The sequence below is a fragment of the Nestor notabilis genome, unplaced genomic scaffold, assembly GCF_000696875.1.
Source record: "Nestor notabilis isolate BGI_N333 unplaced genomic scaffold, ASM69687v1 scaffold24455, whole genome shotgun sequence".
Lineage (NCBI taxonomy): Eukaryota > Metazoa > Chordata > Aves > Psittaciformes > Psittacidae > Nestor > Nestor notabilis.
Window position 1 is genome coordinate 4,610 of NW_009929308.1, and position 26,782 is coordinate 31,391.

A 26,782-nucleotide genomic window follows, 5' to 3' on the forward strand; every position below is an offset into this window, starting at 1 on the left:
TAGGACTCGTGTCAGCGCAATGGAGTATTTCAGTGTATAGATCCAGTTAAGAACAAGCCACATTTTGACATGTCAGTGCCTCCCTACCTCAGTACCCTAATCCAGTTCATGCAGCTACAGAAATACCAGTTCTGGGATAAAGGAGGTGTTCGAGGCAAGGGACTGGAGGTAGGCTGAGAGAGGAGCAGAACTGTCTTCTAAATCTGAAGAGTCTCTGAAGGAATTATTAGTTTCCTCAGGGTGCAAGCACTTAAATAACATAGCAGTACATGGTATCCTGATGTCATAGTAGTGCTGTGATTCTAACTATGCTAAAATTAGAAAGTTGGGGCAGTTATTCCCACCTACTCAGTCTGAAGAAGCTTAAAAGCATATGTCTAGCATAGTGGGATGCAAATGCAGAAGACAGTGGAAGTCCAGCAAGGAACCTCACATTTAGCAGTATGACCTTGTAGGAGGATCAAATGGATGCTCATTACCTTTAACTTGGTGGGAACAATGCAAGCTTATTTTTAGCCTATACATATTAACCACAAATAATACTATACCATATAGTTACAGGGTAAATCCCTATAATAAAGAGCATGTTCCAGGCACCTAAATTATGCCTAGAAAAAGTGTTCTATGTATCTGTTTCAAAAGATGTATTTTAATTTGTTACCTCATTAGTTCTAACTGAATAAGACCATGGAGCCTGATACGCCAGCAGTGGGTCTGTCTAATGACAACCTGGAAAAGCCATATAAACAACAGTGACATTATCAGATGATACTTTCATGTTAAGTGCTGTATCTCAGAACTGTACATTGCCTGTCATTAATAAAAAAATACTATTATTCCTTCAAAGGTGATTGGGATGGAAAGGCTCTTCCACTTTAATTTGAAATGAACATTGATCAAGAAAGTGCAAGAGAGAAATGTAAGCTATAATGTATTTTCTTTGCATCCTAAAACATGCCCTGTTTTAATTCGTTTTACCAGGCTTATCAACATAAGCTAAAGCTAGCCCTTATAGGTCAAAGCATTTTTGGGCAAGAAGTTTATAACAAGCTGAGAAAAGAGGGACATAAAGTTGTGGGAGTATTCACAGTGCCTGACAAGAATGGACAAGCTGATCCTTTGGGTAAGTGTAACTTTAATCCAAATGTTAAAATTACAGGCATACGTAACGAACTTGCCTTTTCATGAGAGGTGATATCTGTATGGAAATGACTTGCATATATTGCCCTTATTACACTGATTCAGCGCAAGAACTGTGCTTTAACAAACAAGTCCCAGAACCAGTTTAATCTTGTCAGTCAGTATTTAAAAGTTATTTCTAACCAGACAGAGCCATACATTGAGGTATTCAAAAAATAAATTTATCTGTCTACCTTATTTGAATGTACATCCCAGAGATAATCATTTTGAGCTATAAATGTATCTTAAAGCAAATAGTTGCTAAGCCAATACTCAAGCACAAATGTCTGTCACCTGTTTCACTGCTGGCTGGGACACTCAAGGCATGAAGCCAAGACTGTTTATCCCTGGCTTTCTGCCTGTCTTGACAAGCTTGCATGCGGCAGTGTACCTGCAGAGCCTATTTCTCTTTCACCTAGACTATGGAAAACCAACTGAAAACATTAGAGGAGACTTTGTTCTGGCTTTTTCCACTGTCAAGATGCATAAGGATTTTCTAGACTTCCTAAAGAAAGAGTTGTTGCTTGACAACAGAATTGTACTCATAGAACAGAACCCAGTGTGACAAAGAAGCTACTTTGGAATAATCTGAATAGTAACCTTTTAATTTTCTTTATTCATTGGCACAAAAATAGTGAGATAATATGATTAGCAAATAGAAGTGCCAGAATAGAATGTACTTTAACAGATAATCTGAAATTAAAACTAACATTCCATGAGCTGTCTCAAGTTCAAGTCTCTCTCAGTTTTGGGGTTTTTTTTTGGCCAGGTCCTGACATGTTTTTACAGAACTCTTGCAAGAGAAGAATCAAACATAACTTTTACTTATGTGGACTATGGTGCTCCCAAACTAGCATATGGTTCTCAAGTTTATTGCATTCTGTAACTCTACCTCATTAAAAGATTTAATCACACTTTGGAAGAATTAGAGGAGGCAACTATTTGTTTAGAAAAACACAATTCAGCTCTTCAGCTCTGGAAGCATACCATAATACTTTTACATTACATAAACTATTATTGTACAGATATTACACTAGCAGATGTAATTGAGTAAATCTTCCACTGATTTCAATTGTGTATTTGTTTTAACTAAACCATAGAATTATTTTACTGCTCTCCTGATGAAAAAAAAATTACTAGATACTTTATTGCTTTTTACTTCTAGATGACTCAAAGAGCTTAAGTCTCAAGTGAAATTTAATAATGTTTCTGTATCCTCAGACAGCTACAATTTTTGTTTCTAAAAGAAATTGCAGTACACACTAACTTCCATGGCCTGGTATTTAAGTAAGTATTTACTTAAGACCTACATTAATAGGCTAAAGATGCTTCAGGTTGAATTCAAGGTCCAATTTCAGGAGTGAAAAAAAGAAAGGAAAGTATATAAATGTGTATAGAAATATAAATTAGATGAATTTTTCGTAACTCTTCTTGTTTTCACTTCCTACTACACGTACAACTTAACAGATGTAGAGTTTGACTCTTACTCTCTCTGATGAGTTATCAAGCAGTTGCAAAATGGAATTTATCGAACAGCTAAAAATTCTCTCTACAGTTAGTGCAGTTGGTTTTTTTCTCATCTTTGAGCTTAAATTTGGGTGTAGCTCAAACAGAATGTGTGCCTCACAGATAAACAAAAGCATATCCAGAAGGCATCAGCAAACAGAATTTTTAAGAAATTACCGAAGGCCACTAGCATCTGTAATTATTTTCACCATATGCTAGAATGCTGCTGACACAAGTGAATCTTAGTTGTACATAGTCATATTCACATACAAAGTGCTGAGGTAGAAAATTAGGTTCTACTAAACCAAACCAGTTGCAGGCAAATGGAATGACTGGAAAAGAAATTAAGTATCACTGTTAAGTAGTCAGTAACATTCATCATTCTTTTCTGCTTTCATTGGTACTTATTAGCCAAGTCATTGTAGTGACCTTAAAATTGAGTATAAGCTGTAGGAATGAGAATAAAAGGCAGAATTAAAAGAATATATCCAAGCCAAAGGTTTTTAAACAGCTTACAGAGCAGTACAAAGGGCACTCTGTAATCATACGCTTGATGATCTGCTTGACTTGTCATGCAGTATCTCTCTGATTTCAGTTTAGATTTTTAACACAAAATGTGAATTAAAATAAAAAGAATAAAAATTTCTTTTTCTTGCCCCTCAGCACTGGCAGCAGAGAAGGATGGGACTCCTGTTTTTAAGTTCCCCAGATGGAGAGCTAAAGGCAAGCCTATCCAGGAAGTAGTTGCAGCCTACAAATCGGTTGGAGCAGAGTTAAATGTCCTTCCATTCTGTACACAGTTCATCCCCATGGATGTTATTGACTGCCCAAAACATGGCTCAATTATTTACCATCCATCCATCCTACCACGCCACCGAGGAGCTTCTGCAATCAATTGGTGAGTTTTGTGCATCAAAACTATGTGTGTGTCCCATTAGGATGTTAGTCTGTACTCATGTAAATGTTTGCACAGTTCTGTTGACTTGCAAGTGCTCTGAAGGAACTTCACTGAAGCAGCTGAGTATTTGCTTCATGAACTGCATTTCATACCTGAGATTCATTATGATTTCAGTTCAAGTGCAGCTGTTACTCTGGGAAGGTCAGTGATGTGATCTGTACATTCATATATTTTACTCACATAGGCAAAGTGGCAATCTGGAGTTTTCATAGGCCCTTGTAGCTCATTCCCCACAAACACTAGATATGTATCACAATAGGGCTTGATGCAGTCTAAGAAGGGAAGGGAGGAGAAAGAGGAGAATCTACAAGAATAAAACCTTGTCTCGCTGTCCTCTTGAGTGATGCACAAGGCTAGATTTAAAATGTTTCTGTCAAAGAACTACACTGCAATAATATCCCAGTAGACTCAGATCTAACATTCTTGTGACAACATAAATGCCATTATCACAGTGTTTAAATTCAGTAAGAAATTGCCTAAATATGAAGAAATAATTTTAAAAGAACCTTACAGGCAGCATGGTGATTATCTAAAGACACAGTATTGTAGATTCAAAGCAAAAGCATATTTTGTCTTTTTATTTTTAATCTTTAATGGAGAAAAAAGCTAAGGTGAAGTACTTAAACAGAGCAGTAGAGGAGACTATTAGGGATGTAAGGAAATCCTTCAAAAATGGCAGTTATGTCCAAGTAAGTAAAATTAAAAAGACCATAAATTCTGGCAAAACAGATGAAAAATGAGTGTAAGGCAGTCCAGAAAAAAGAAAAAAAAACCAAACAACTAAACCAAACCAAAACAACCTTTTGAAGGCATAAAAGTGAATCATAACAATTTTCCCAAATATGTTAAAGGTGGGAGGTCTGTAGAGTGATACAGGTGATTTTTAAAAGGTGCTTATCGAAGAGAATACTATAGTAGGAAGTCTGTCTTGGTATTCAGGATGGAGTAGCTTAAGATTTCATTACCATAGAGCCCTTCTTTGTGCAGAATAAGTCAGAACAATTCTCTTGAGCTGAAGTTTAGTTAAACTGATGAATGAATAAGAATCTCTTTTCAGCACCAGGGGACATTCAAGCAAAGGTTCTGCAGGTTTGGGACAGCCTACAGCACTTCTGTTCCTTCAGATTGCATTGGTGCAGGAGACTGGAAAACAGCAAGAGAATACTAATTTTAAAAGGACTGAAAGGGGAAGCCAGGAAACTTTAGACCAGTCACTTTGATTTTGATATAATAAAGAATCCACTTCCTACACAAATGGGTGAATGTGATAACATGAAAGTGAGATTAAGAATGTGAGAGGTCAGATTCAAAATTAAAAAACATAGAGTAATGCACATGAGGGGAAAAATACTGACTGTATGTAAGCAGTAATAAAATTTAAATTAATGGTTGCCAGTCAGAAAAGAGACCATGGAAGGATCTTAAATACTGTCTGCATCTAAGACAGAAGATGAAGGAACTAGAAATGCTTCAGAAAAGGCTAAGAAAGATGCTCAAAGGTATAGAACAGCCTCCATATGACAGAAGAATAATCTAGGAGTCTTTAGACAGGATAAAAGGTTATTGGGAAGGAAATATGCTAGCAGTGTATTTAGCCATGAAAGACATGTGAAGGTGAATAAGAAATGATTGCTCATTGTTAATCGAAAGTCAGAGGGCAGCCAGCAGAGACATCAGGCAGTAGCATTTGATTTAATAAAGGAGGACTCTATGCAGTCTGTTATTAAAATGTGAAACTGCTTGTCTAGACAGCTCTAGAAGGGGAAAAGTTAATCAAGATCTATTCCACAGGAAGCTGTAGACATGAACTCTCTTTCAGGAATTTCCTGAGGTGAAGAAACAGGAGTGTATCCCAAGGGTGTATCACCAAGTCTTCCTCTATTTTGCATAATCCTTCTGTAAACATCTATTCCTGCCTTCTCAGGTAAAGGCTATTGTCCTAAGACCTTTAATCTAAGGTAGGATTCTCACACCATTCTTGTTTCATCCTCACACACCTTGTTCTCATCGCAACTTCTTTCACATCATGTGGCTACAGCCCTGGTGCTGATCAGACCTTTTCTCCCCACAGCGTGATGTCGAAAGCCTCAGGGAATTAGGCATGTCTAAAGGGGCACCAGGCATAAACAAGGGCCCTGGGCCTCTGAGGGTTCCTCACTCCATCCTTTGCAGCCTCTTCAGCTGTGGCCACTTTGTTGTCAGCAGCCATCTGCAGAGGGAGCTGTTGGACAGAGGAGAGGGCACGCAGTAGTGGATCATGTCACCTATTCAGCATCAGGGACATTTGCCCACAATAACTTCTCTTTCAGTGCTATGCTGAGGACATCCACTTCTCACAAGGGTGTTCTTTTGGAATTTTTAGATAATATAAATTAGAAAAAAATGCTGCTCAAATGTGTGAAAGATCTGATATGGACTACCAAAACTTCTGTTATACCTTGTTATACTTGTTTTTTGTTATACTTGCCAACTTCCCCAGTTGTCTTTGGAATTTCTCCTTTGTTCTGCACAAATGTGTGCTTTACTCCTTCTAATTATGTAGTTTTCAGTTAATAATCAATTAATAATGAATTTTCAAGTGTATAAACCAGATGTCTGGTGATCTTGTTACATGCACTGCCAAGTGAATACTTATGTACATGAGATATATCTTACTGAAAACTGCATTGGTGTTTGCATGTGTACAGGTGGTTAAAATCATGCAGGAAAGATATAGCTCTCCATTTGTGGCTGCTCCTTAAACACACTTCTATTTGATTTTCCATCATTCTGAGGCACATGCGGTTCCAAAGCAGAACTGGAAAGTCTAACTGGCCAAAGTTCCCTTCAGATTCAGAGGCAGATCCTGAACTAATGTAAGTCAGCATAGCTCTATTTTAAGCAGGGCTATGTTCATGCACAGCAGCTGGGAATCTGGCTGGATACAAATTCCCTTAATAACTTTTCTTTAAACAGTTGCATATCCATTATTTTCCACTCTGAGTTGAGCTCTTTTTCAGCTGTGTGACAACTGTACTTCCCTTGCTGACCTGCAGGTAAGTTATGAGGCTTAGCTAATTACAGTAAATAACTATGAATTATTAAGACAATATGATGTCTAAATGCTTCCGTCTTTCATATTACATCATAACTATTGCACATCTTTTGCTTTTTGCTTTATTGCACATCTTTTTGCTTTCAAAATATTGAAAAAAATTATCACAATGAATGTGTGATAAGACACACTGGATTCAGTTGTAGCATTTATGTCACTTTGCGGAAACCACACATTAACAGTATCAAAACTCTGTTCCTGACCATGAAATTAGCAATGAAATGAACAATGAAGGTAATATTAAAGACAGTTACAATTTTCTTTTCTATCTACCTAAAGCAAATGAATGTGTAACAGAAGGGTTGATATCCCTGACTAGTTTCATACTGTCTATACTTACTGTAAGGTTTTTTTTATGTCCAGGACTTTAATTCAAGGAGATAAGAAAGCAGGATTTACTATTTTTTGGGCTGATGATGGTTTGGACACTGGACCAATCCTTCTGCAGAGACAATGTGATGTTGGCCAAAATGATACTGTGGATGACCTGTATAACCGGTTTCTCTTCCCAGAAGGAATAAAGGCTATGGTATGTTTAGCTGTACTAAATATCAGCATTTTTAAAGGAAAATAAAAGCATGTGCTGAAGTTTGAGAGTAAAGGAAATATTGACAAGATGCATACATTTCGAAAGACAGAGGTTGTGGTGCTCAGTCAAATCCTAGAATTCAGTGGAACAGTGCTGCTTCACAACAGCTGAGGAGGTAGCTTCAGAGTATTTGTTGCTGGCAGCAGGCAGATCATATCCCATTTCCACAGAATGCAAGAAGTCAAATTTGTTTGGAATGTGGCTCTTTCAACAGATTTCTTGAATATTCTTACAACATGAAATTTTTGAAGGGCTCTGAGAGAACAAAAAGTTAAGGGTGAGGTTGAAAACAAAAGGGGGAGGAGGGAAGATGGTGTTTTATGTTCAAAGCCCTGGTGCATTTGCTTTGAAATTTTTATGCTTGTCCTTTTTTTCTATTGTTTTTAGATGAAGAAAATGCATAAAAAATACCAAGATTTTTTTTTTTTAAGAGATTTTTTTTTCTCTCTCAATTTAAATGCAGAGAAATAACTTTTTTCCAGAAAGAAAAAGAAAAGAGTTGAATGCAATCATACTGAGTCACATTCTTGTCCTGCAGAATTTAGGCAGCTGGTATATGTTTGGTGACTAGGTACTTTCATCAAATTTCTGAGGCTGTTTCTTTTGTCAAAAAGAGCTTCAAGCATGTGTGTATGTTAATGAGTGCAGCATTGGTCCCCTAGATTTTGGTAATCCTAAGTTTTAAAAATAAACTAGTTCCCCTTGTGGCAGAAAGTCTTTTGCTGTCATTCCCAAATATGACTGAGGAAAAAAGGCAAACCAAGCTAACATTAAATCTGTTCCTTTTTTACTTAGGTGGAAGCCGTACATCTAATTGCTGAGGGTAAGGCCCCTCGTATACCTCAGCCTAAGGAAGGGGCAACATATGAAGGCATCCAGAAAAAGGAAAATGCAGAGGTAGTGTTAAATAACACTCTGTTCATGCATATCACAAAAAAAATTTACTAAATCAGATTACAGTAGTAGTAATATGTAGTTAATGTGAATTTGAACTCAGTAGTTTCTCTACCTCTTATTCCTGGAATAACTCCAAGGATGCATGTAGTGGAGCCCTAGGTAAGTTCTTATTCCCTTTCAACAGTTACAGGTATTTAGAAACTTGATGTTTCTACTCCAGGTTGGGATCATCTACACACAGCTAGATGGTAGCTGCACTTCAGTGGCTTCTTAACATGTTATACTTTTAAATGCAGTATTAAATGAAGATAGCTCTGTTTACTAGCAGCCCATACTAAATTCTTTACCAGAAACAGATTTGATGTTGGATAAAGCAAGTGTTGGCACCTTCCCTTTTGGCACCAGAAAAAATAAAAAAAGGTCACATAAACAAACAACAGATAAAAAAAATTATTATTTAAACACCCATATAAGAATTATAATATATAAGCTTCCCCTCCTGCATTAGCTGGGTCTTCTTTGTGGTTGGGAAGGCCACCATAAAATGATAGTGAATGCTGCCTGCTATACCTTCTTTTCTTTTCTAGACCAGTACAAAAGTTAAAATAAAAAAATAAAATAAAAAAAAATTATTCCAGCAATTTCAGTCTCTCGTCCATGGTGAATATAGTCCTTTCCACCTGAAGTATTGCAGGTGATGCTTTTATCATATTCCAATTCCTGACTTACCTTAGAAACAAATAGCTTTGAGTAAGGATATTTTTATTCATCTCTTTAATATAATATATAAGGAGCTTCCTTGGAGTGAACTAGCTTAATGTCCCTGCTGTATATCTATTTCATTGGCTTATAACTTATTTCTAAATATTCTTTGTGCTTAAACTAAGAAGGATGCTGGATATCAAACTGTTGTTAATAGCTATTCTGATACTTTCTTTAAATCATTTTGTACATATACTCCCAATACGGCAAAGATAAAAGAATATATTTTCACTTGTGTTGCATATTAAATATACATGACATTCCTAAAACATTATTTATTTTTTCCTCAAAGACTTGCAGGAATTGCAAGTTGCAGTAGGGATTCCATTTCTGAAACAACTTATAAAGGGTTAGTAAATAATTAGAAAATATTTTAATAGAAACTTGTAGATTTATTAAAGAACTTAGGATCCAAGCTATAAACAGATAATTTTCAGCAGAAAGTGATACCCCAGACAGTCACTTATTTATATTTACAGTATGCTTATTAACTTTGTTAGTCATAATATTAATGATTTATGAATTAATACCCAGTAGCAAGAGTTATACTTTCATTATATTAGCATGGGAGGGAGAATCTATGAAAAGATATAGACTGCATGTAAGACAGAAGTGATAAAAACATTCCATTTGATAGGTCTTAGGTGATTAGCCATCTGGAGATCACTGATCTTTTTTATTAGAACAGACCCTTTTTGTATTCTTAGATACACGAACGGTTGAAAGAGAAGGAGAGAAAATTTGCTAGTCTTACGTAGGAAAATAGTACTAACTTGATCTATACCTAAACAGAGAAGAATTAGGTGGCATGTCTTGATTTCCTAGATCTCCTGGGACCAACCTGCAGCATCTTTGCACAATTGGATTCGAGGGCATGATAAAGTGCCTGGAGCATGGACAACAATAGATGGCCAGGTATGGTCTGAAAACCAGAAGTGTATTTTTTTTTCTATACCCTCTTTTTGACCTTTTTTTAATTACAAAACTAAAGGTGTCTGCATACAGGTGAATGCAAATGAGAGTTGCATTGGAGTAGCTCTCATTTGATGACTCTGTGTTTTGTATATATCTAGAACAGGCACCTAAACAAATGTACAAAACACAATAGTTAAGATTTTTTTTTTTTAATGTTAGATCCATTTAATTCAGTGAAAGATAAGAGTAATATATGAAGAAAAAAAAATGTACATGGTATGAAGGAGTAAGTAAGAAGGGTAGAACTGGACAGTGCCAGTCACCTTGGGAAGTAGGCATGCATTGCAGCATAATGCACCCATGCTGTACAGTAGACAACATCATAGTATTACCAGAAAATGAAACACTGAGATACTGAAATAACAAAGAAGGTTTTATTTTAAAGAGATTTGAGCCTAGGTCATTTGCAGAAATAAATCTACCTCATTTTATCCAAAACAAGCTACTTCATTTCAGCATATTAAAAGCAGTATACATTTGGTCCACATTGTACTTACATAAAATATTTTAAAAACACATTATGTTTCTTGGCTGTGATGTCCATGTTTTGTTACTTAACTATTAGCCATCTGCTGGTAGGCTGCTCCAAAGCCTGGTTCTGCCCTAATGTCTAGCAACTGTGGCTGATCTGGGAGCCCAGAAAGAACAGAAGAACCCAAAAGAAAGACAGTTTTTGGCATTGCCATCCTGGGAGCACAGCTGGGCTCCACCAGTCACGGCCAGAGCACAGCTGGTCTCTCATTCTGGGCACGCACTGACAAATAGTGCTTCCCTTTCTGCAGATTTAGGCAGCTTGTGAAGTTTTACATGCCCTGGGTTGTGAAGGTGCAGAAATAATGTTGTAACGTTTCCCGTGTGCAGATACTTTTATTTATATTATGTTAAAACTTCAAAATAGTATAATTACTAGACTTTTAAAGCATATTCAGAATCTGTGCACTTTTAATTCCATTTCCTTTTAGGTGGTTACTTTTTATGGGTCATCATTACTTGATGCTTCAGTGCCCACTGGAAAAGAGCTGGCAATAAAAGGTGCTTCAAGACCTGGGCTTGTAACCAAGAATGGTCTAGTCGTTTTTGGTAATGATGGGAAGATGGTAAGTGCTCACCCTGGCAAACATGAGCATGGATAACGTAACTCGCAAGAAGTGCAAGTAGGATAGAATTGTCAGGCTATACAAATCCAGCTGCTAATGACAGACTGCTAATTTGCTGGTAGTTTATCAATCTATCAATATTCTACCATCCTAGGAGAAGACATAAATGTTTTGCTTCTCAATCCATATTCATTTCCAATATGGACTAAAATTTACTAATACTAGAAGAGAATCTTAAAGACAGGTAGGAACTTCACTGCAAGCAGTTTACTATTTCAATAACCATATTAATGCCTAAAAACTCTTCACACAAGGATGTACTACTCCCAGCTAATTTAAAATCATATAATCATATCCTCTCAATTTTCAGGTACTAGTGAGAAATCTGCAGTTTGAGGATGGCAAAATGATCCCTGCATCTAAATACTTCTCTGCTGATGAAACAACTGCCCTGGAACTTACAGAAGAGGAGAAAAAGATGGCAGAAGATATTAAGGTAATTCAGTAAACTGCTTTAGTAGGGTATTACTTCAGACAAAAGCATTACATAGTTTTCATTACAGGCAGATGTATCTTTCATTTAGGCATGCAAACTGTTTTCTGATGAAATGTACTCCTCAAAGAGTATGGGGTTGAATCTTTAGTTATTGACACTAATTAAGGTGAAACTGGGAATTCATTAGACTACATACACACCACTTTAGAAAGTTTTGTTTCAGATACAAGTAATACAAAGTCAGTGATTGCAGGGTCAGTTATGGTAAATATCTGTGAATGATGAAGGTGGGAGTGAGGAAAACCAAACGGAGCTTTGCCTCACAACAGTGAAGTTTTCAACACTGACAGGCTTTGGCAGTTTATGAAAACCTTTCTTCACTATGGTGTTACTCACTAGGATATGCTCACAGCAGTCTTGTTGGACAAGCTCCAGGGAGTCTTAGAACAGGAGTCTGAAAGAGAAGAGCAGCAGTTTTCTCACTGTACCTGTGTGCACTGTCTCTCTTCTGCTACAGCCACACACAAGGGGCTGGCTGGCAGAAGGATGCAGCAATGGGGCAGCTGGAGCAAGAAACTCTCATAGCCAGAGAAGTGCTTTTCTGCCCTCTCCTGTAATCCATCTCTCTGTAGCGAATGTCAGGGGCTTAGCTGAAAGCCACATTTGTCATTAAAGTTTTGTGCTAGAGCAAATGAATCACAGATGCCTTTCCTTCTGCTTACTTTGAGGCAGAGCAAATGCTTTTTGGCACAGGTCAGGGGCTTGATGCACTAGTATTTTAAACTGCTGCTTCAAGATCACCTTGAGCCTGCTTGCCAGCAACCTGAATGCTGCCTGGAGGTATTGACTGATTGAGACAACAGCAAAAAGAAATATAAACTATTCTGTTCATAACATGACCTGCTAACTCTGAAACCTAATTATAATTAATTGAAAGAATACTTTGCCACTTATTTCACTATTCATGTTAGCAGAAATCTCCATCTCATGCATGCAGCTTAAACTACTTTTCAGCTCTGCCCAGGTGCCAGAAATTCCATCAATCCTGACAGAAAGTGCTCCAGGCTGTCCTTGCCTTTGCTGCTGATGTATTACGGAATGCAATGGGAAGTTATTATTTGGAAGATAAAGATCTTAAAAAAATGAGCCTGAAAATTATTAGTATTATACCATTCAGATTTCTTGCCTGATTAGGTGAAATTACCATGGATAAAATAATGTATTTAGATAAGCTAATTATGCTGATAAATTTATTGGCTAAGATCAGCTCTTTAGACAGTTATATACTACCTTAAATTAATTTTCTACTTTAGAATCCTTTGAGATAATACATATTGTAGACACAGATACCATAGAAAATACAGTTTGATAAATACTTCTTGCAATTAGAGGATTATTCATTATTGCCTCCATTATTTTTATGTATTCTTAGGCTATTTGGAAGGGAATTCTGAGCAATATTGCTGTAATTGAGGATTCCACAGACTTCTTCAAATCTGGAGCATCCTCTATGCATGTTGTCAGGTAAAAAATATTCAAAATAACAATATTTTGAAGCCAGCATTAATGGAAACAAAGTTGTCACAGTCTGCTAAGTCAGGGTTGATTAAGTAGTGTTAAAAAAAAAATCCCATTATATTTTCCAATACTCTAACTATTCTCTTTCTCACCTTTGAAAATGAGGTACAGTTCTGCTCCCCAGATTAGGAGATACTGATGTAATCATGCTCTTACTACTGAAGGAAAATTCCCCCTAACTTCAGGAACATCATCCCCATGGGGGGGAGTACGGTGATGCCCAAACTTGTCTGCATGCAGTGACAGGTATCTCAAGACCAGGGGGCTGATTGGGAAGCTGAGTAAAGAACTCCACAGAGGACTTTCGCAGAAAGAATTGAGCCCATGTTTACAAGTGCATTGAGTTCACCTGGTATTGGGGTCACCTCAGCTACCTTCTTCTTGCAACTCAGACATTCCAGGCCATAACATAAAACCAGCATTTCAGTGTTTTGTTTTGTTTTTTTTTTTACAAACTGATCACTGTCCTTATTACTTACCAGTCCCATAGAGCTCTCAATGTGCTCCATGTATGGGTTAGAGTAGTCTCATATACTATTTTATCAATAAATATGTTCTAATTGTCATTTATTTCCGGAAGTTTACCTAAGAGTAGTCCAGAACTGGTATTTTCTTTTCCATAACACCCCCAATTAAACCAAAAGATTTCGGTAAAATGCACATCTTCCATGCCATTGTCGTCACAGAAACACACACACATATTCAGATGTATGCAAACTGATGCCCAGTTTTGATCCTTTTCAACCTTCTAATGGTTCCATTATCTGAAGAATTCTTTCATTTGTAGTTAAACTTATTTTTTCTTCAACATCTTTAGAATGCTAGAAGAGATCAAACAGAAATATGGTAGACTTCAGCTACAGAATGAAGATGTGTACATGGCCACTAAGTTTGCAGACTTCATTCAAATGGCTGTCAGAAAATTCAGAGGAGAAGACAAGGAAGAAGAGTTAGTCATTGATTATGTAAGACCTTTTATTCTGCCTTTATTGCTTAGTCTTTCTTGGTTTTGGGAGGAGGGTAGACAATGCATTTTATTAGACTGCTTGATGCAGTAGGAAAAGCAAACAAATATTTGATTATAGAAACTCTTCCTTGTGACTTTTTTTTTTGCTTCTTTCATATATTTGCATTTTGAAATGGAAGTATATATGTAATATCACTTAACAGTGTTCCATAAAGCATGAGATTAGGAACACACAGTAGAGTAGCTTACACACGGGCAGATATTTCTACCTCCCCTGCTTTGTCCTGCCTGTATGCTTCAGTCAGAACCACTAGTCCTACCACTGTGCAGAGGCAAACAGTGTCAGATTTTTCTCCTAAGAATCTCTTAAAAAAACTGTGTGAGAGGAGGATTCTGTGGGGTTTTAAATCATTAAGCAAGTCAGGATTTCTTGAATTTGGGAATTATGCTTTTGACTGACGTCCAGTAAGACCAACCTTAACCAGGGTTAGTATTGGTTTGAATATAGAGATCCTGTGATAAAAAATGCAGCAATCTGCTTAACTATCTCAGAGTATAATCATTGTCATTCAGGGAAAATATGATTTCTGTTTCATTTTACTCTTTTGTCCACTCCTAACAGCCATATATACATGCTAAAATGCATCTGGATGTTTGCTGCTGATATCAAAACTTCTTAAGCTACATTAAAATTTTAGTTATTAAAAATGTAAATAAATTTGTTGTTCATTTCACCCTTAGGTTTCAAAAAATATGAACAACATGACTGTAAATATGCCATACCAGTGTTTCATAAATGGGCAATTTATAAATGCTGATGATGGAAAAACATATGACACCATAAATCCAGCAGATGGATCAGTAAGTAATTTCTAAAGGTTATCAATACTAGTTTATTTCAGTTTCTTTGCCTATTACAAAAATCTAAACCACTAACTCTGAATAGTGCTAATTTCAAAACCAAACAGTACATATTAAATAATCCCTAGAAATAATCTGAAGTTTCAATTTACTTCTCAGTTTGTATATGCTACAGTTTTTTCCTTTCAGTCAAGCTGCACAGCAAAAAAACCCCTACTTCTGCTTCAACTGTTACATCAATTTCCAGACCCAGCTGTATGTTTTACTTTGATTTCATTCTTGGTTTGCTTTGTGAACAAAAAATGCTGAAGTTTAGTTGCTAAAGAGGTATTTCTTCTAGGATATTGTATATATTTCCTGACAGTCATCAACTTCATAGAATCATAGAATAGTTAGGGTTGGAAAGGACCTTAAGATCATCTAGTTCCAGCCTCCCTGCCATGAGCAGGGACACCACACACTAAACTATGTCACCCAAGGCTCTGTCCAACCTGGCCTTGAACACCGCCAGGGTTGGAGCATTCACAACTTCCTTCGGCAACCTATTCCAGTGCCTCACCACCCTCACTGTGAAGAACTTCTTCCTTATATCTAATCTAAGCTTCCCTTGTTTAAGTTTAAACCCATTACCCCTTGTCCTACCACTGCAGTCCCTAACGAAGAGTCCCTTCTCAGCATCCTTGTAGGCCCCCTTCAGATATTGGAAGGCTGCTATGAGGTCTCCATGCAGCCTTCTCTTCTCCAGGCTGAACAGCACCAACTTTCTCAGCCTGTCTTCATACGGGAGGTTTTAGTTTACTTTTTTTACAAGTCTGATGTCTTAGGGCAAGTGTAACTTCAAAACATCCCTTTAAATTCCCAGTAAGAAAAATGACTTTTCAATAGAAAAATATATACAGTTGCACTTCAGCCCTTCATGTCCATGTAATTGCCATTTAATTCTGGAGTAAATAAATTTTGCTGAAATCAAAGCCAGAAATGTCATTGTCATCAAAAGTCTGATGGACTGAGGATGTTAAGTATTTGCTTATATCCAATCAAGAAGTTTAGGAGGAAGGATTATCAGTCTGCATCCCAGTCTTTCAGTTTGAGCTAACACAATGGTACTTTTGGACAGGTAATAGCCAGTGTATCTTCTGCTTCACTGGCTGATGTTGACAAGGCAGTGGCAGCAGCAAAGGAGGCATTTGAAAATGGTGAATGGGGAAGAATGAATGCAAGGGAAAAACATGTACAGGTATGTAAAAGGCAGTTTGTTTCATCTTGTTAAATATGTTTTGTTCCTCTGAAGAATTGTTCCATACCTTTTCTGAGTATGATGGATATTCATAATCCCACTGTCAGAGGAACCAGACTGCCAACCTAAACTGGTAGCTAAGGAAGAGGAACAGGGGGAAATGTAGTGCTGGACTTGGGATATACGGGTCGATGTCCTGCTGTAGTCTATGCAGCAGAACATTTGTTACCACATTAATAGAGAAGTAAGACTTTTTACTTTGTTTAATACTTTAGATGTAAATTCCCCTCCCCTCTTTCACCATATCTTTATAAACCAAGTAGACATAATTAAATATATTTAAAAAAAAAAGTATTCAAGAATGCCATGTTGCACAAGACATTGAAAGGCATCTTAGCAAAAGAGATTGAAAGCTAAACTGAAAACTCTGCTTGTCTCACAAAGTATGTGATGAGGCCTCAGAAAAAGGCCTGCAGGACTTGTAAAAAAGTTGAGTAGTCATCTCAACAGAGAATGGGCAAGTCAGAACTCACATTAAAATTTAATACAGTTGAACACATAAATCTTTCATGAGTGTGTGCAGATTCAAAGCATATACGAACTTGGGTTTAATTTGTGTGAGGAATGTAGAGCACTTGAAAGCCTAAGTTACCTCTGCCCTGAAGAGAAACTTTTAAGGTCTTAGAACTACTGCTCTGTGTTTTCCACTTCAAAGATTTGCAAGAATAACTGTTAGGCATATGGAAAATGTAATTCTCCTACACTGCAGAGATTATTCCTGGATTAATCTCTTCTCTGCTTAAGTGACTGGGTCTCCAGGGTAGCTAATACCAGAGTACTTATGTTGCAAACCATTCTCAGTATGAATGAAGTCTCTTTCTGGCCCACCTTAATTCAAACAAGGCCACTTTTTCTCTGGCCTCTATTCAAACTAGAGATTTTTTGTGCTGAACCAAAACAAGGTTTGTACCATTAAAACCCTTAGCTCTGTTACTTTGTGTCAAGGAACCCTTTATAGAAGATAGTAAGCATTCATTAAATGGAACCTTCTCTTTTGTCCTTGACATGCTATATCCATTCTTTTACACACTGCTGGTGATGCCCTGACCTGTAGCTGGGTCTCCAAGTTTAAACAGGTATTAAAGAGTATTTTTCGACATCTCTGAAAATGCTTTAAATGAGTAGAATTTACATAATGGAAAAATGGGTTTCACACCCAGTTTTGAATAGTCTTTACAGGATCTAAAACACACTTGGTTAAGCTTTTAAAATCACATGAGAGCATTGATTATATGCCTGAGCGCCAAAACGTGAACAGAAGCTTAAGAAAAATGTTGATGCATCTGTTTCGCTGCCATGTGAGAGATCAAAGGCTGAATGTAAAAAATGATTTGTGCAAACAGGCCTCTTTGCCTGAGCAGGGGACTGCTAAGTTTGCAAGAGCTCATCATAAGTATATGCATCTGTCTGTGTGGACACATTTTTGAGACACTCAGATAGCTACTATTAACTCAATAATATTTAGCACAGTCCTTCTTACACCTCACTGTGTTGCTTCATAAACCTAACAGATGGAGAACTTGAGGCCCAAGGAGACTGTGGGACAGATTTTCAAATGTACCAAGGCATATAAATTCAGTTTGCATTACAGCTTAGGAGCTGTGTCTTTGGACATTTGGGTGCCTTTGAAGCATCTAATGTTCAAGTATTCCAGTCCCAAGTTCAGACAATATAAAACAGATTATGAAGCTAGGTTTCTCAAGTCTTAAGCTAGGATCCCAAATACTCCTTCCTGGTACTTTTGACTACCTGGCATTTCTTACGTTACTGTGTATTTGCTTTCTGACTTACTGGTCTGATTTTCTATAGTTGGCTCCTTGTACTATCCCAGGAAAGGACCACAGCTGTTCTAATTTTTATTTTAATTACAAAACCATAATTGAACGATCACCTAAGTTTTCACAGTTCATGTCGTCATCCAGTGTCTACTACAGCCGATGTGAAGACATCTGCAGGCTTAACTGGCAATTGTTCAAGCTCTTACTAATGAGCAGCAGCTCCAGTACTCCACCTCCACATTCAGTGGGAATGCTGTTTTAATTACCGAATTGCCATACCAAATATCATTTTAGGGTATCAGTGGTTAGATGTCACTTCTTTTTGATGTGAATTTGTAACATTTTTATTAAAGACTTGCAGACCTGATGGAGGAACATCAAGAAGAGTTAGCAACAATAGAGTCTATTGACTCAGGAGCTGTCTACACTCTAGCTTTGAAGACCCATGTTGGAATGTCTGTGCAAACATTCAGATACTTTGCAGGATGGTGTGACAAAATTCAGGTAAGTGAATATGTAAAGGAAACAGTCAATGTCAGTGCTTCTCTACCTTTTTTTTTTTTCTCCTGATACGTTGCCAAAAAGCATTGTTAGTAAAAGTCATCAAGGAATCAAAAAACAAAGCAAAATTAGAGTTTTACCTAAAATGGGTTTCCCTGGCAGTAAAAAAGAACAGAATATGGATTTAGAATGTGACTCTAAATATCTAAGAAACCAGGCGACATGTCACAGTGGATAGTCTGTACTTAGTCAGGTCTTAATTTTTCATGGAGCAGAATGTCATTGTGGTCATCATGCAGGTAAGTGCAGAGACTCATGAGCTATGTTACAATCCAACCAAGGCTGGTGAGTTTGACTGGTGGCACAGCATGTGGCACAAGTTCAACAGCATATCCTCAAGTATCTTGAAGATCCACAATCAAGAATATCATTCAGCTTTTCTTGTCCTTCAGACCCTCACTTTCTGTTCCTCCATACTTTTGTTAGCTATGCTTTCATTTCATCCCACTGAAAATCAAGAGTTGACTGTTAGGCTTATGGATACTGTAGTATCCATAGTAGGAAATGGTACAGTAGAAGCACCTCTGCCCCTTTCTCTGATGCAAAAATGCTTCTGGTTTTGAAGTCTACTCTGTGGCTTTCCAAAACATACTTACGTGGCAAATATATTTGTAATAAAAATGATTTAACAGTACCAAGATTTTGTCCCTCTTCTGTCTTTTAGGGTGCTACAATTCCAATTAACCAGGCCCGGCCAAACCATAATCTAACATTCACCAAGAAAGAGCCCATTGGGTAAGTATTGCTTTTTTCTTCTTAGTGACAGCCTTGACATACAGAAAAGCCACTAAAAAGCTGCTATCAAAAATGTAATCTTTCCCTGTTTTTCCCTACCTTAAGTGTCTGTGCAATTGTTATCCCCTGGAATTACCCACTGATGATGCTTGCATGGAAGAGTGCAGCATGCTTGGCTGCAGGCAACACACTCGTACTCAAGCCAGCTCAGGTAAACCCAAAAAGAAATGTATAGGTGATTCAGGTCCTCCACTATTTGTTCAGGCAATCAAGCAATCTAGCCAATTCCACCCATATGACCTGTCATAGGCACCCATAGGTTGCCCATGTAATATGTTTTCAAGTGTATGTAAAATAATACAAATCACCATGATGATACAAGGTACTGATTTTCTTCAGTTCTGCTCTGATACTACTCTCATTTTCAAGCATGAATTCTTTCCTTCAAGAAGCCATCACTTTTAATTTGTCAATCCTGTGAGTAAGAAGATGAGTATTTTATCAAAATTAAGATAGATTGAACGTAGAAGATATCATCATGCCTTTAATTAAAATAGAAGACCTAATGTAAATGTTTCTACTTAGGTCACACCTCTGACTTCCTTGAAGTTTGCAGAACTCTCAGCTAAAGCTGGATTTCCTAAGGGTGTTATAAATATTCTGCCTGGTTCAGGTAAAATTTGAACTAATAATTTTTATGGGAAGAGTAGGTCATGCTAAAACTGGTCAACTAGTGTTTTTGAAGACCTATCACCTAAGTACCTGTGTCTTCATAGGCAGTAGGCTTGTATCTATGCCATACAGCAATGTCACATATTTCCAGAACAGAATGTGAAATATCTGTATGTCACTTGGCTCTAGCTAGTAGTAAGAGCTGTCAGCCTCCTACACCCTGTACAAGTTCACACAAATAGCATGAACACTGAAAAAGAATGTATTACAGAGAAACATGTTTCACTTGTTTGTAAAACTTCATTTTTTCTCCTAATTTTATCATCACTTGAAAGTATTTAAATGTGATTGTGAGACCTAGAGCAAGCTGGTAAGATGTGTTTTGGACACTACAGGTTAGTTATGGTCCAAACCATGTTACCTGATAACACCGTTTTCCTCTTTCCTTAAGGAAAATAAAAGTGGCAAACTAACTATGGGGTAGGCTCTGTTACAAATTAGATTATTTCATCTACAGTGGAATATTAAGAAGGAAGTTGTTCAGTCCAGACAGATGGGGGAATTTGGAGACACTAATGTGATCCAAGTTAACAAATGTGAGATTTTTCATAGTCATATGAATAAAGCTGTAAATATAAGAATGTGCTATTGTACTCGACTGACATATTGTTAGCTCTTTCTGTGTCACAGCGCTGCTGCTGCAGTAGTGAAGATTGCCTAGTACTGTCCATTTAAACCCTTTTCCTCACCCCATTAGGTGGTTTAGTGGGACAGCACCTGTCTGAACATCCCGATGTTCGCAAAGTTGGATTCACTGGTTCAACACCAACTGGTAAACAGATCATGAAGAGGTACTCTTGGCAGAAGATGCATGAATACACACTGCTCAATCTAGTTCTGAAGTATCTTATTAGCTATACTGTGCATGTAAAAGTAATAGAGAAGTATAACTACATATGGCTGTTTACATTTATGCAGAATTCTACTATTGGAAAACAGATGTTTATACATTTTCACTAGATATGATTAAAAGGAAATAATGAAGTAAGCTATTTTAAAGGGATTTTTATATAATTATTTATATTTTTTACAGTGCAGCCGCTAATCTGAAGAAAGTTTCTCTTGAACTTGGTGGTAAATCACCATTGATCATATTCAGCGATTGTGAACTTGACAGAGCTGTAAAAATGGTAATGTTACTTTGAAATAAAATATATTCAAAGCCTTTGTGATACATCTTTACAGTATTGCAATATTCTTCTTGCCAAAAACTGTTGTAGGGAGGCCTTGCATGAAAAGCATGCAATCTGTCAGAAAACAGACTCTTCTTCTGAAGGATAGTTATTTATGCATCACAGTTAAATTGTTCATACTGCACCAAAAAGGTGGGGATCAGTACTACAAGAAATATACATTAGAAAATACAACAAAACAAAGAAGTATAGCTGGAAAGTACTTTCAGTAGCCAAATTAACCTTAGGCCTTTGCATCTGCCAGAAAACTATTTTTTAGGAATTTCATTTGTCCTGCTTTTCTTTCCCTCACCTCCCTACCCCCTGGAAAAGCAATGGCAGCTATCAGAGCTTGGTAAATAAAAAGGAACAAACTGCATGGGGTCTGAATTCGCACTCTTGGAATAGGAGGTTCTTTGCAGATTAGAGTTAGGTAATGTTCACCCAGATAGATACATGTGACTTTCAACACAAGCAGCGTGGCTCGGTGGATTGGCACAGTTTTAGATTCACTGGTGGTGCCGCCAGCCCTCTTCTCTGTGATGCTGCAGCAGGTGATTCTGTGGAATGCTGATGGAAATGGAAAGAGCAGTGCTAATGGGTTCATCCTGAGCCATTTATGTCTGTGGAAGTGTGTTTGCCAGTTATAAGATTAGTCTGCTTGTTGCATTGTTGATGTCTCTTTACATAAAAAATTATGCTTTGAGGGTCACAAACACAAGATGTAACCCCAGGGAACAGAATGAAAGGGTGACTGAACAAAAGGATGCATATAAATATTAATGGATTTTTTTTTCCCTGATCAGGGTATGGGAGCAGTGTATTTCAACAAAGGAGAAAACTGCATTGCAGCTGGCAGGCTGTTTGTGGAAGAATCAATCCATGATGAATTTGTTACCAAAGTGGTAAGTTATTGAAGAACTAAAGTTTAAGCAGATAGATAATTTATCATGGCACAAAGTTCCACTATTATAGACACTTGCATTTCTTCTTAATTTCAGTTATTTGATTTCTCACTATTGCTTATGATTGATAGACAATGCTTGTTCTTGGGAACCTCTTACAGGTTAAAAGGAAGGCATTGAAGTGAGATATTTTCATCAGTAATGCACAGATAAGTGACACTGAAATAGATATTGCACCTCTGGTGATATGTCATATTTGACTATGAAAGTAAGATTAAAATAATTACTGAACACAGGTCAATGTGACTGAAGGCTGCTGTGAAGTTAAAAAAAAAAGGCATATTGATATTGGAAGCACAGCTAGAATAATACAAAGGTCATTATTAAAAATCCATTGTACTGATAGAGAATTCATATATTTAGCTCAAGAACAGGAAATAACTGTCATAACTCATTTAGCATGGCAAAAGCTAACATTTTACATGCCTATCTTCATAGCAGAAGAGAAGGAATACATGAAAACAGCATCCAAAACTTTCAGAACCAGAGATCATCACACATATGACAAAGCCTCATTTTAGAAAGGGAGGAGCATTCCACCTTCTAAGAATCCATCCCTTTCTTAAAGCCCAACTTCATAGCACAAAAAATGAAGCATCCTCAATCACTGGTCACTTTAGTACTATTTGCTATGTTGTGTAACTTCATTTTAATTGGGTAACCTGTAGGTGGAAGAAATAAAAAAGATGAAAATTGGTGACCCACTTGATAGATCCACAGATCATGGTCCACAAAATCACAAGGCACATTTGGAAAAGCTGCTGCAATATTGTGAAATCGGAGTAAAAGAAGGAGCCACTCTAGTGTATGGAGGAAGACAAGTTTGTAGACCAGGTAAAATACTGTTCAGAGGTGTTTGGAACTTTTACACTTGAAACAAAAGCCATCATGATTGTCTCTGCTGCATTATGTGAAGTAGCAATATCATGGGAACAGTACCAGCTAAGCCTAAGATACCACTTGAGAACAGGGCTTTCAGGTCTCATATTAAGAGAAGCTCTGCAACTGAAGCATAACATACGAAATTGAACCAGAATCTAGTCTGTACAGGAATCTTTTCCTCATCTATTCCTGTTGGTTGTGAGGCACTGAGGCTTTTTTTGAAACATCCTTGAACTCTCAAGAGCCATAATTACATCAATTTAGATCACACTAACACTAAGCCTGACTGAGGAAACTACTAGCAGAGTTTGTATACGGTATTATTGTGAAACACCCTTTTTGCTATATAGATAATACGTATGGTAAGTTTAGTGGGCAGGCATGAAAGCACCGTTTTCTCATGGACATCTGCCCTTTATCAACATTCGCATCAGAATTTGGAAACAACGCTTGCAACCCTAAATAAAATGAAATTGGAGAATCATAACTACACAAAATCAGTGTAACAAAACTACGTGGGAAGTCCTATGGAAGGGGGCAGCATTTTTATTCATGATCTCTGAAGCTGATTTTGCCCACTCAAATTGGAATACACTCACTCACCAAGATGTAGATGACCAGGACTGCTTGTGTATAACACCAGGTCAGGTTTTGATTGTTAATAATGTGCTAGCTTCAGGACAGGTCCTTTGTCTCAGAATTTTCTTCACTTCAGCATCCATAAGTCTTAGGCAAAGTTGCTGCCCATTGTATGGTTTTCCTTGTTTGGAATATACAGATCCTTATGGCTACAATCTATTTTCTTGTGGGGTAACTAGAAAAACAGTGGCTTCTGTAGCATGCTGTAACCTTGTCTTCCTGCTGTCAGAATGTATGGTCTTCCCCTGAGGAGTCACCTGGGCTATGGCACACATACCTTCTGGCCTGGCAGGGAACAGTTGTTGCACTGCTCAATACAGGCCATTCTTTCACTCTTTTTCTGCTGTTTCTCTGGTGCTTATACACATGCATTCATACTTCATCCATATCAGTCTTAATATTTTCCGTTTCAAGTCTCAACATATCTATGACCTCAAAGTGTGGAAAAGAGATGGCCCAGACAGTAGAAACTGGAAAACATTTCCCATGCCCAAATGATGCTCTGTTCTCTGTTTAGGTTTCTTCATGGAACCCACTGTATTCACAGATGTTGAAGACCATATGTATATTGCCCAGGAAGAGTCCTTTGGTCCTGTGATGGTGATATCTAAATTTAAAAATGGGTATGTTTTTCTCTGGTTACTGTTAGAAACTTTCTGATTTTCACCCTAAGTGTAGAAATTATAGCATACCTGGTATGATTTTGTGAAATCTTGCAACACCTAGTCTGAGTCCCTAGATCCAATTCCAGCTAAATTCTGAGGAAATACCCTCTTCAGTAGGAGGTATCCTGCTCCACGTTGATACAGAAATAATGCTGTTAGCAGTATGTGACAGGATAGAATGCAACCACTAAGTGCCAGTTTTTAAATAAGCCTTAGTATTCAGTGAAACATTTTTACTGACATTGATGTGGTAATTGCAACAGCTTGATCAAATTAGAAAATGTGTATTTTTTCCAGTGGAATCGCATATTTTTCTCTGTCACAAAAGACTGCATTAGCATTGTTGTGCATTGTGTAACATTGGCACATTACTGTTGCAAATGAAAATCCCTCTGTATACTTTGCAGACTGCCAGTTTCAATCGCTTTCATTCCAAAGCGTAAGAATTATTTTACACACAGATGAGATTAAAACCTTGTATAGAAACTTCATGTAACTATTTCCACCAGGTTTAATTTTAATTTTACAGTTCGATAATGCAGTTAAGAACCAGCCACACAGATAAACCCATCACATCCATAAATAATGCATAGTGATAAGGAAGCCTATGGAGGGTTTTTAAAATTTTAAATTATTATGGATCTTTGAAGCTATATGAGGATGAAAATATTTTCTATAGGCAAATAGAAAATAGCATTCTGGTGTGGCCCAGAAAGCTGTGTCTCTACAGAAGTCCAAGTTTCAGCGTTTATTCTCCATTAAGTTGTAAAGCAGGCCAAAATTTCAGCAAACTGATTCATAATCTGCTGCCAAGGTCAGCTTTACAAGTGTTTTTGTATTGTTCTAATCCCTAAATGTTACTGTAGCTGAGCAAAGTTGGTATGTGTACTACAACTCTCCCTTTGACATTTCTTTGTGTAGATCTTAACCAGTGACATGTAAGGTTACGAGGTTTACAAGTTTGAAGCAAGTGTATGAATTTCCATAGATCTGTCATATTGACACCCAGATTAGTCCTTAATAAGTTGTCTTTAGAAAAGATAACGGGAGAATAGCGAGCATGGGAAAACGTGCTTCAATAAAGGTGGAAAGTTGCTAACACGTACTTTGCATAGTTGCAATTCAGTCATTTCTTTCCCTCGTAGTGATGTCGATGGAGTGCTGCGACGGGCAAATAGCACAGAATACGGCTTAGCTTCAGGAGTTTTCACAAAAGACATAAGCAAAGCTCTCTACATCAGTGAAAAGCTAGAAGCTGGAACAGTTTTTATTAACACATATAACAAAACCGATGTGGCGGCCCCATTTGGTGGATTTAAGCAGTCTGGCTTTGGGAAAGATTTAGGTAAGTTGTTTTCTCCTTCCCTCCTCTCTCAACTGCTCTTACCTGTGTAGAGGCTACCTACTAAAACATGAGCTATGAATGCATTTCCTGCATCCCCCACATTCCTCTAACTACAGTAATCCTCTCCCATCCCTACAATATTCTGCCTCAATACCTCCAGTTGAACCCTTCCTATACATCTGTTCAATAATGATACAGCACATGGAATATTTCTCTTCCCAACTCCTCCCAGAGCATTCACATTACAGCTTGCCCAGAGCTGCGTACAGGCTATAAATGCTGCCAAGCAGCAAAGGTATCAGCCAAAATCTTCTTTCCTTTCCCTCAGAGCGCTAATTCAGCTTTCTCTTCCGAATTTCTAAATCCATGGGAAACTTTTATGCCTTAAAATGTTATCAAAATTTGCCAACAGCCTTAAAGAAAGATGCATTTAACATTTTTTTCTCAACACCAGCTTTTCAAGAAGTGAAGTTTAGTCTTTCAAAGAAACTTTACAAGTCTGGACAGATCAGGCTTCGTAGTAAAGAAAAACAAACAAACAACGTTCAGTGGTGCAACAGACTTTTGTCTTTAGAATCTCTACCAAGTATCACATTTCCTGAAAGCAAAACGAGTACTACTATCAGGAAAAGAAAGATTACCAATTTTTACATAGCTTCTCTACCCAGACACTTTAACATAGACAAAACGAAGTTCATAAATTCAACTATGAGCACCCAGTGGCCATCTAGAGACCACTGCTGCTTCAGTCCCACCCAGGTGGCTGCTTGTTAAATTCCAGCTCCTTTGTTCTTTCCACAACTGTTGGATTTGGCCTCTTCTTGTCAAACCAGTTCTGTATCCCAGTGGCAGGGTAAGTCAATTAGTTTCCATTGTTCCATAAGGACTCTCATACTGGCTAAAGCATTTTACTATTTAACTTAATACAGTTACAGTCACTGACAACATTCTCTCATTTAGCTGCTATACTAATTGGTGAATATTGTGCTTGTACAGGTGAAGAAGCTCTTCATGAATATCTCAGAACCAAAGCCATCACTGTGGAATATTGA

The 26,782-nt window shown here is 37.4% G+C and overlaps 1 protein-coding gene across 1 annotated transcript; it reads left to right on the top strand.

Moving 5' to 3' along the window:
* Window positions 1-3: 3 nt before the first annotated feature.
* ALDH1L2 (aldehyde dehydrogenase 1 family, member L2) lies at window positions 4-26,782 on the top strand (the record flags this gene model as incomplete). Its single annotated transcript, XM_010014922.1, has 24 exons — window positions 4-168; window positions 982-1,123; window positions 3,349-3,583; window positions 7,101-7,266; window positions 8,122-8,223; window positions 9,811-9,900; window positions 10,923-11,057; window positions 11,428-11,553; window positions 12,986-13,077; window positions 13,949-14,096; window positions 14,840-14,959; window positions 16,077-16,190; window positions 17,888-17,901; window positions 18,388-18,538; window positions 19,260-19,330; window positions 19,436-19,541; window positions 19,916-20,003; window positions 20,760-20,853; window positions 21,096-21,192; window positions 22,041-22,139; window positions 22,868-23,033; window positions 24,238-24,343; window positions 25,531-25,730; window positions 26,727-26,782. Coding segments are annotated over 24 exons (2,883 nt in total), but the record flags the coding sequence as incomplete, so codon positions are not given.